The following is an 11,305-nucleotide window of genomic DNA, read 5'->3' as shown; positions in this document are numbered from 1 at the left end:
AAAGTTACAGCCCGGACACGACAACCTATACCCTATGTCCTTATATGCAGCACTCCATTGTGAACAAACACTAAGTGTGACCTTGACCTTTGAGGTAGGGACACGGGTTTTGTACGCGACACGTCGTCTTGGTATGTGGAACACATTTGGCAAGTTATTTTAAAATCTGTCCATACAAGGGAAAGTTACAGCCCGGACACGACAACCTATACTCTATGTTCTTATATGCAGCACTCCATTGTGAATAAACACTAAGTGTGACCTTGACCTTTGAGGTAGGGACATGGGTCTTGCACGCGACACGTCGTCTTGGTATGTGGAACACATGTGGCAAGTTATTTTAAAATCTGTCCATACAAGAGAAAGTTACAGCCCGGACACGACAACCTTGACTCTATGTCCTTATATGCAGCACTCCATTGTGAACAAACACTAAGTGTGACCTTGACCTTTGAGGTAGGGACACGGGTCTTGCACGCGACACGTCGTCTTGGTATGTGGAACACATTTGGCAAGTTATTTTAAAATCTGTCCATACAAGGGAAAGTTACAGCCCGGACACGACCACCTATACTCTATGTCCTTATATGCAGCACTCCATTGTGAATAAACACTAAGTGTGACCTTGACCTTTGAGGTAGGGACACAGTCTTGCACGCCACATATCGTCTTGGTATGTGGAACACATGTGGCAAGTTATTTTAAAATCTGTCCATACAAGGGAAAGTTACAGAGCCGGACGGACGGTGCGATTTTAATATGCCCACCTTCGGGGGCATAAAAAGGATATTAAACTTAATATTTTACAAGTAAGTTGAAAACCTGGTACCCCTCCCCCAAGGAGGATGGGGGAATTTTTAAACAGTCAAAGACCACTACATGAGGCTTCATACCAAACAATTATCTAGGGTCTTATTCCCCAAACGAACAGATAAACCTGAATGCTCCATCTATTAAAAGGGGATGTACAACGATGGCAGTTTTTTGGGTTTATCATTGACACATAAGGCAGTATGTGTATTCCAATTAGCAATGGAAAACTGGTATTATCAAAGTGGTTGGCTTTTACCATTGAACATCACAAACTCAATTTAATGAGAATTATGCATCTTAATTCATGAAGATAACAAACAAGCGTTCTTTTTCTGTACGTTTATTAACAAATGGAGCTGGCATTGGAAGCGATACGGGGCCACAAGTCTGCACATTCCTTCGCTACCGGCCCTGTCACAGCAGAACCTGAAATAGATTTATTTCAACATTGTATAAATGGTGTTTATATTTGTTATTTCATTAACACTAAAAGTATTGATACAATGAATGTCGAAATAAGAAGAGTTGTCACAGAAACATGATGAATACCCCAGATTTGGCCTTGTCCGAGTGATTGCCAGTTGGTATTCAAGCTAATAATATCTGCTTTAATGAAGCAATGGCAGAATTAACTGTAAGCAGGACCTGAAGAGTGTGTGTGTGTGTGTGTGTGGGGGGGGGGGGGGGGGCCTATGTGCATACATGCTGTTTTTTTATTATGGCTAATCTTTGGGTCTTAAAGGCAGTGACCTTGGTCTTTTGAGTATCACATGGCCTTTTTATGTGCCGAACAAGTGTGGTATAGTATAAATGAAGAATTTTTGAACAGCAATAGATAAGAAACAAGTTTGTGTTAAATTCTAATACTCCAGTTATCTAAGGTTATCAGTATTATTTTATTGCTAAAAATCGTTTTCATTTCACTTTATGTGTTGGATGGACAGGAAAAGCAGAGACTAGAATATATTATATGCCAGATAACTGCTACTAGTACTGCTATGGCATGAATGATCGCATCGTCAGCAGCCACATTACTTTATTCTGTTACACGCCATGATAAATTTTAAAATACTGTGAGAAACTTGACAAAATCTCACTTTAAAAAAAATATGCCTGATGCAGGGTAGACAACTCTTCTTTCAATGAAATAGGATTTTACAACTTATATATTCAATAACTTGTAGCTTGTCTCATTAGTCGAATGGTCTACAGAGCAGTCACAAATATTGTAATCTGGCATTCCTGATTCACCTCTAGCTCTCACCAGACTATTTTTTTCAGTGTCAGTACATATTTCTGCATTCAATCTTTGAAGAACAATTGAAATTGTCTCATTTATTATTCAATATTACGAGATTTTCCTAGTTAAATCGGCCAAGGTACACAACCAAGTATAGCGCAGTAAAGGGGAGTATTCAATGATGGAATGATTTCAGACTCTTATATACACTATTAAATCTACTTCCAAAGTGTTTATAGGCTTACCTTTCATTTCTCCCTTATTATTTACAATGACCCCCGCATTGTCTTCAAAGTATATGAAGGAGCCATCTTTTCTTCTGATGGGTTTTCTTTGTCTGATCACCACCGCAGGCATAACTGCAAAAAGTATTTGTATACATAACAGAGTAAAAAATTGTATAAAAAAATTTTTGGGGGCTATTTTTTTTAAATGAGCCACCCTCTGAAAACCATCACTGACAGCATGTGGTTTACGACATTTTAATGAAAAACGACAAAGCCATTACAGCCTGTGTGTAAAGTTTCAATGCAATACATGATGTATTTGCTATAGTATTGACTTAAAAGTGGTTACATGCAAAACTGTAACCAGAATACCTATGTTGAATAAAAAAGGGGCCATTATTTGAACTAAATGCAAACTAGAGTTATCTTACTTGGTTATTTAAGTATATTGGATGGTTGAGTACCGTTTTATAAAGTCTCGATGCAATTCATCAAGTAGTTGCTGAGATATTAACCTATGTGTGCTTACATGCAAAACCTTAACCAGAATTTCTGAGTCAAATAATAAAGGGCAATTATTTGCATTAAATGCAAACTAGAGTTATCTTACTTGGTAAATTAAGTAGGTTGGATGGTTGAGTACCATTGTATCAAGTCTCAATGCAATACCTCAAGTAGTTGCTGAGATATTAACCTATGTGTGCTTGCACGCAAAACCTTAACAGTGGTCGAAATTAACACAAGCCCGCAAGCCCTGCACTGGTTATATGTCTTTCGGGCTTGATCAAATTCTGAATTTTATATAGCAGGGCTTGTTCAAAAACTTGATGCCTAGCAATAGTATAATAATTAGGGCTTGTTGATCCAAAAGTCTAATTTCGATGACTACCTTTACCAGAATTTCTAAGTCAAATAATAAAGGCCTATTATTTGCATTAAATGCAAACTACAGTTATCTAACTTGGTTAATTGAGTAGGTTGGATGGTTGAGTACCATTGTATAAAGTCTCAATGCAATACCTCAAGTAGTTGCTGAGATATTAACCTATGTGTGCTTGCACGCAAAACCTTAACCAAGGGGTGACACCGACGCTTGGGTGAGTTGTATAGCTCTCCTTATTCTTCGAATAGTTGAGCTAAAAAATCACATTCTTTAATCATTTCTGCTTACTGAAAACCAGTAACAAAACACCTTTTTAACACCTTTTTGAAGATTTTTTTGAATGCTGTTCTCTTACTTTAATCAAACTGGCTATAGCAGACTGGAGCTTTATGAGCAAAGAATCTTGAAGCTTGGATTATGCTGTTTACTGAGGACTTTATTGTTTAGTATGGCAAAAATAAACACAAACAAATTCTTACATCAATTATAACAAACACATACCCTTTTTTCTGAGTTCAGGTTTTCCCTTCTTTACTGTGGCTACAATCATGTCTCCTGAGCCAGCAGCTGGCATTCTGTTGAGACGACCCTTGATTCCCTGCACAGCAATAACGTACAGATTCTTGGCACCTATAAATGCAACAGAATACAATTGTTATAGAAATATCACAGCAAAGTACAATGGTTATCTCATAACTTTTTCATTACACTGAACTGAAATGATGATAACCAAACTGTTGTCAACAGACTTTTTAAGAATAATATTTCTAACAAACGGCTTAACAAAAATCAACATTATCAAAGAGCGCCATGCTAGAACACAAACATTGGTCCAAGCTCCGGACCAGGCACATTTTTCTTTTCGGTTTACTTTAAAAAAAATCAATTATGTATTGAACAAGGTAGAACAATATTAACGCTTTTTAACTCTTCCCCAGTCTGAACAAAGTGGAGTAAAGTTCACTGTACTAATTTAGACTGGTAAAACTAAAGCACAAAAAAATTAAGTTGACAGATGTATTAAAGACAAAACCATGAAAAGATTATAGCTGTACCAGTGTTGTCTGCACAGTTGATGACAGCGCCCACTGGCAGGGCCAAGGAAATTCTGAACTTTCCTCCGGCGGAACCTCCACGTCCTGGAAAACATTAAATGTCAGAAACTAACCGATCTACGAATTCGACGTTATTCCTCTCGATTCATCAATTAACAGGTAAATCAACATATATTTATACAGCCGTATGTTTAAAAGCGGCTTTCTTTCATGTATTTATATGAAAATATTTAGAATTTAACATTTCAAGGCTTTGATTGCGAAGGATTTACATCACGTATATTTTTGTGTACCTCTTTTCGACATGTTTAGGTTTTGGAAAAGGAAGTAAGTATCAGCGCATGCGTTGAAACTTAGACGAAACGGTATTTTAGCGAACGGTGTTTTACTACATGTAGTGAACACTTACATGTAGACTGTTCTAGTCAAACGCCAAAAAAATGGGGATCACGCGAAAATATGGCACCCGCCGATCATATTTATCGATATATTTGCCAGTCTGAGAAGAACAAAAAAGTTCTTGGTATTATGAAAATAAAAATAACTTAATTTCTATGATGTTTTTCTAACGTCGGTCACTTGTTTTTTCAATATCCTTACAATTAATGTTAAAAATACTAAACAATGGCGTTGTATTTTGTTACAAACGTTTCACCTATTTGTTCTAAATTTTGTCTTAAAGTAATAAATTTTTAACCCATCGCCGGAAGATTTGTCAAACGTTGTCGCCTACGTCTAACAGGAAATGACGTTAATTTGACGGCCGCATTACGAAAACGTGAAGAAAGATGACTGCCGTTAAAGAAAAGGTTAGTTATGAAACCGTGTCGAAAAATAGCGTTATTTGCAATACCCATATATTTTACCATATGGAAAAAGGCATTTAATGCCAGCAAATTATCTCATTTAATTAAAGAAAAACAACCAACTAAACCAGTATTTGCGTATTTTTTGGGGGATATTCTAGCATTACAAAGTTGTTAAAATATCTATTATTGATAGATTTTTAGTGAAAAATGTCCCTTTTACAAAAAAAAAAAATGTTAAAAGCTTCTGATAGTTTTTAAATTAAAAGGAAACTGTTTAAAATTGTATAAAGACATACACATTTTTTATTATATTTTGAACATACGTCTCAAGCATAGTTTGTTTTGAAATTCAGCGGGTTTTATGACCGTGTTTTTTAATAGAAATATCATCTTTTTTCAAACTAAAAAAGTGTCCCCTTTAAGCGTTTTTTAAAAAATGTTTTTAACGATTACCGTGTACGTTTTGTAGGGTCTTCATTGAAGGGTCCAGGTCTATCGAAGGAAGACCCGCACATAGTGACGGAACAGTCGCTTAAAAAAGGACGATACGCATGATCATCATGTCGTACACAAGAAGATAAAATTATCGATTTTATTATATGTATACATATTGTATATGTATGTATAGTACTATAGTAAAAAATCTGATTTACTGTTTGTTTTTTTAACCAATGAAGAATGATGTTATATGTGTATGTTTTATAGTACCCCACGATTCCTTTGCGACTAAGATGTCTCGGGATTCGATGGTCGGGGAACGTTCTCCTGGACTCCCAGATGGACTTGAGATTGGTGATTTATAAGCTGAAAGCTTTCTTCACAATCGAGCTAATTGAAGTGTAAACCAAATGAAATGGCATGTTACATATATTACATATAATTTATTACATATATTACAGAGTACAGAACATGATTCGAGATTACCTGACGGCGATCTCGAACCCCGTAAACGCCGTCGATATAATTACGAATTCGGAAAGGTACCTGTAATATGAAATGAGACAGGCACTAAAACGCACTAAAACACAGACACACAATATCCATACCCACACGAATCCATATCCATACAAACGCACTCGCGCGCGCGCACACACACACACGCACACGCACACGCACGCACGCACGCACGCACGCACGCACACACACACACACACACACACACACACCGCATACACTAAAGCATGTGGCAAGTCATTTTAAAATCTGTCCAAGGGAAAGTTACAGCCCGGACACGACAACCTATACTCTATGTCCTTATATGCAGCATTCCATTGTGAAGAAACACATAAGTGTGACTTTAACCTTAGAGGGAGGGACACGTGTCTTGCACGCGACATGTCATCTTGGTATGTCGAACACATGTGGCAAGTATCCGCACGAATCCATATCCATACAAACGCACTCGCGCGCGCACACACACACGCGCACGCCCCCCCCCCACACACACACATCGCATACATTAACGCGCGCACTCACACATTTACATGTTTACGCGCGTGCAAACTTAAACACGCACATTTGAAATATTATGTTAGTGAAACATGCTTCTCATTTGTTATTTTTGAATGAAAGCGTTAACACTATGTGGACACCGGATATAGCTCAAAGAGTGATAAGTAAGCAAACAATTATGCAGTTGTTTATTCTTAACCAGAGGTAAGATCTTGCTGTGTAAACGCATATCTACCGTATCCACAAATGAAGCAAGTGTTTGAATTACTTGCTGAATGCTTAATTTGGCCTATGGTATACTTTAAAGGGCTTACGATTCAGCAGACTTCGTAAAATGTTTCTTCAAATCTGAGCTGATCACCTCAAAACTTACAGAATTTCGACAAGTATTGTTATTTTTAAGGGAATATATCGAATAAATAAAAAATCTGAATCGAAGGATTTCACTAGCATAAGCTCAACTATTTCTATTGCGAGATATGGCAATGTAACTTTTAAACTGTTAAAGATATGCCCTTAGAAATGTTCACAGTACTGTACTGGGGATAGCCGTATTATGTACTGGGGATAGTGTCAAAGTTGAGGAATTTGTGTCCTGGTGATAACATATAAAATGGGACAAAAATTGATAGTGACACTGTTAATATACAATATACATGTATATGTCTATTTCGAACTTTTAAATAATCTGCAAAACGTGAGAGTACAATTTGATAAGAAATTATTGAGCAAACTTTAGTTTACAATGAGTTTGATCCATGCTCTCCTAAATGAACGTATATATGCACGCTGCGTAAATATCAGGGTTGGTCACAATACATTCTTTCTCACTGAAATGAACGAACAGAGACCATTGTTCTGTTCTAAGTAATACCAAAATCGACCCAAGCTAAGAAAAAAGCTTTACGTGTTTCAAATTTGATCACAATATCTCATTCCCTACTGGTGACTTACTGTGTGCAAAAACGTACCTACTTGATTTACAAAGCAATACTATATATATGAAATGCAAACACCACAAAAATTCTACGGCCATATGTTTTGTGTTACTCAATAAATCAGATTACCGGCGTATTTCAAATATTTAGATATTGATGCTTGTGATAAACACATCATGGTTAACTAATATGTATGAATGAAACAGTTTTAAGTGCATACAGATACAAAAAACAACAATAACATGTTTTTGCTCTCATCCCTCGATATGGACACCATCGAACAATTTCCCTCAAGCTCACGTATAGATAAATAGCCGTAATCATTATCACAGTCTCGTTATTCTAAATACATCGTTACTATCCTCAGTCCACTTAATAGCTATCCCCTGTGCAGTTATTTATTTGCTTCATCTATCCCCAGTACACTGCCAGGGCATCAAAAGGTATGCATATCTCCGTAACAACAAAACATATCATATTGATATTTTACACATTACTAGATTATGTTATTACAATGAAATCGCTCGATTCAGTTTTTATTCTTATTTTCAATTTGTTGATTTATGTTTGAAATCGTACCACGTAAGTTAACTTTTGTGAGCGATCATGCAACTTTCGGAGTGAATTGGGCTATTATACAAAAGAGGAGACATATTTCCATCATAGTCGTATATTGCACAGTATCAAGTAATTCAAAACTCTTCGATTTTGTTAAATATATCAACATAAAATACAAAAAATGATAGAAAACTGACCATGTGTCAAAATCAAACGCTTATCGATTGATCATTTTTTTAGCTATATCCGGTGTCTATTCCCACACAGTGGTTTAATAACAGTAAACTACGGTGCATAATTTATATAGTATCTCTCTATTCAAACACGACTGTATTGTTCGATTATCTGCGCATGCGCGCATGTAGTCTGAAGACTGCAAAATCCAAAGAACTACTTCTTTTCATGTCGTTTTAATTTTTCGTATGCTAAGGACGCTGCAGGCAACTATGTAAAATGGCAGTTAGAAATCGCTGAAGCATCATTAATACAGCAAAGGATGCGTACGATTACGCACGTGCAGATGTTCAAGTCACGCGCAAAACCTGTCCACATCATCATGACGCATATTTCGCTATGTTGACGTGACCAATGGGCCCTGTGTTTGTTAATTCAATCCATTAAAAAGGGACATGCATCAACTCATCACCGGCGAGGAAAAGTTCCTTCACCATCGCTCATGCAGTAGAGTAAGGTTTAGTGGTTGTGTTCAAATTCACGAGAGCTTGTTAAATTGGGCAGACGAATATTCAAACTTAACGTTTGGTTATCTGCATATTTTGTAATGTCATACATTTATATAAAAAACTGCTTGAAAATAAAAACATAAAATAAAAATCCATTGTGCTAAACGTGAAATGTGCAACATAAGACGACTAGATACGTCTTGAGTGTGAATGAATTTGACGACGACGTTAATTAAATACGACGTAATTTTGTTACAGTCGTGACCCCCAACTTTTGACGTTCCATCGTAGTAAACATATTTTTTTCCAAAATTCTCTTCTAATATTTACACCTCAACTTCCATTCCTTAAATTATATCACCTTTAGTTTATAAAGGTAACAGATTAAAGGTGCGGAATATAAGTTGATACCCTCTAGAAGATCCGTGTACCCCTTACTCATGCACCCGTGTCTCTCTAATGCTGAACGTCTGAATAACAAATGAGCACCATTTTCCACACCACTAGGAGTCGGACGTATACTCAAGTTTGTTCAACAGTTTTAAATGTAATTTCGGCCTACTTTTTAATCAGACATGACCTATACTGAAACTATATAACGATGCACATCCTGACCAGATTGCATTAATATTGTGTTGTTAATGTGGCCTATAGAGATGTTTTCAAACATGATTGCGTGACCTATTTTTAACCGAACATGATCCCCCGCCGAATTGAAGTCTTCAGGAGGGGGATATTGTTTTGGCGCTGTCCGTCATTCCGTCCGCCCGTCACATTCTTTCCTGTCAGAATGTCCCCTTGATAAAATCTTAACCGCTTGTAAATGTAGGTCACATGGTGTCAAAAACTTGGTCAAATGTTAGGAAAACCTTGACTACACACTAGAGACATTATAGTTGGTCCAATATTTATGAAACTTTATCAGAACGTTTCCATTGATAAACTCTTGGATTCGTTTGAAACTAGTCCTGTGGTGTCAAAAACCAGATCTCTAGGTCAAATCTTAGATAAAATCTTAGGAACATACTAGAGGCAATATGTTTGGTCCTATATTTATGAAACTTAATCAGGATGTTTTCCTTGATAAAATCAATAATTTAGTTGAAACATGGTCACGTGAGGTCAGAAACTAGGTCACCATGTAAACCAAAATCATGTTCGAAACCAAATAATGGTATTGATTGGTCAGAATAGTCCCCTTAATGTACTCTTGGTTGACTTTAAAAATGGGCCATATGGATTCAAGAACTAGGCCATTAGATAAAATCTTACAGAAAACTTGTGGACAAACAGAGGCATATTGCACTCCAATTTTCATGAAACTTAATCAGAGTTTACCACGATAAAATCTTGGCTTAATTGGAACTAGGTCACATTGGGTCAACAACTAAGTCAATAGGTAAAATCTTGGACAAACCTTGGGAACACATCAGAGCTATATTTTTGCAATAGTTTTGGTCCAATCTGACTGCGATGAAAACTTAAGTAGTTGGAAACTGGGTAACGTGGGGTCAAAATCTATGTTACTAGGTCAAATCTTAATGCTACACTACAAAGATATTCTTTTATTTCAAACAGTTAACTTTTCGTTGAAATGCGGCTAGTTGATATACGATGCCAGATACATAGCTATGTAACCGTTTGTGAAATTCAAGCTACCTAAACACTCTGTTTCAAATTTTGAAAATTAAATATGTTTATTTTATGTCACCAAGGGACATAAGCTATAAAAATACCGGTAATTCATTTAGAGTGGTGTCCTTGGCAGAACTTTGGCAGTCAGTGTTAATATGAGAGTATTTCTTAAATTTCAGCAAAGGTCATCACTCTTGAAATTGTCGAGTCCAAGTAATGAAACACAATGTAGGCTTTATGCCAGGTACCCATGTGGGAAGTCCTATCAACTTTGTTCAAGGTTTTGTAAATAAACTTATCTAGATCTATCAAAATAATGACAAAGCAAACTTGGCCTGTATTGTATTAAACATGTGCATATATTTTTTTTTATTTAATTCCATTTCACCTATCATAAGGTATCCTCTGGACACCAATTTTTGGCAATTCTAACTTGGAGAGAGATCATTACCCCATTTAAAATTGGTAGTTTGTAAGCAAATTCAATCATGACCTGTATTATCGATTTTGGCAATTCTAGGGGGACACTACTCAACAAGAAGTGATGTGTAACCTGCCAAACTTAAACTGTACAGTACTCCATGGTGATAAACTACCAAATATTATTGTAATAGATCAATCATTTCATCAGTCATTATTCAACACCACATTTTTTTTTAAAATTCAGTTAAAAAGGGGACATAACTCTGTAAGTAAATAGTTGCTTCAGCGCAAGAGTATAATTTCAGTAACTGTTTTGTATCTTGTTGTCAAGGACATCGTTCAATTACTGGCATCATTATAAGTGGATAGGTACAAATGAGTAGTAACTTATCCGCATGCTAGCTACTAAATGGATAAGCTCCCCATTCATGTTACCGGTCGGATTCTGATATGAGAGTCGAGAAACTCTACCCCAAACACACAGTAAAAGTACAAGTTTTAATTTAAATTAGGTTGAATCATTTTTACGGTAAGATGTTTTGTGAATAATGCTCTTTGGCACAAATCCTAATTGAGACATAAAAACAGT

The 11,305-nt window shown here is 36.3% G+C and overlaps 1 protein-coding gene across 1 annotated transcript; it reads right to left on the bottom strand.

Annotated features, from left to right (window-relative positions):
• Positions 1-1,137: 1,137 nt before the first annotated feature.
• On the bottom strand, positions 1,138-4,578 carry LOC128234854 (60S ribosomal protein L23). Its single transcript, XM_052949400.1, has 5 exons — positions 4,512-4,578; positions 4,219-4,302; positions 3,665-3,793; positions 2,299-2,412; positions 1,138-1,239 (listed from the first exon to the last, which is right to left on the bottom strand). Exons 1-5 carry the CDS (start codon positions 4,522-4,524, stop codon positions 1,157-1,159), a joined length of 423 nt encoding a protein of 140 aa, XP_052805360.1. The 5' UTR covers positions 4,525-4,578; the 3' UTR covers positions 1,138-1,156.
• Positions 4,579-11,305: the final 6,727 nt, after the last annotated feature.

This window comes from Mya arenaria, chromosome 5, assembly GCF_026914265.1.
Source record: "Mya arenaria isolate MELC-2E11 chromosome 5, ASM2691426v1".
Lineage (NCBI taxonomy): Eukaryota > Metazoa > Mollusca > Bivalvia > Myida > Myidae > Mya > Mya arenaria.
Note: the sequence above shows the minus strand (reverse complement) of the source record. Positions and strands in the feature narration are given on the sequence as shown.

Bases quoted from the DNA above. Each gene is read 5' to 3' on its own strand.
- LOC128234854 (XM_052949400.1), bottom strand. The intron at 2,413-3,664 runs GTATGTGTTTGT...TACTTTTTGCAG, and splicing joins ACCTGAACTCAGAAAAAAGG to TTATGCCTGCGGTGGTGATC. The intron at 1,240-2,298 runs GTAAGCCTATAA...AATCTATTTCAG, and splicing joins TAATAAGGGAGAAATGAAAG to GTTCTGCTGTGACAGGGCCG.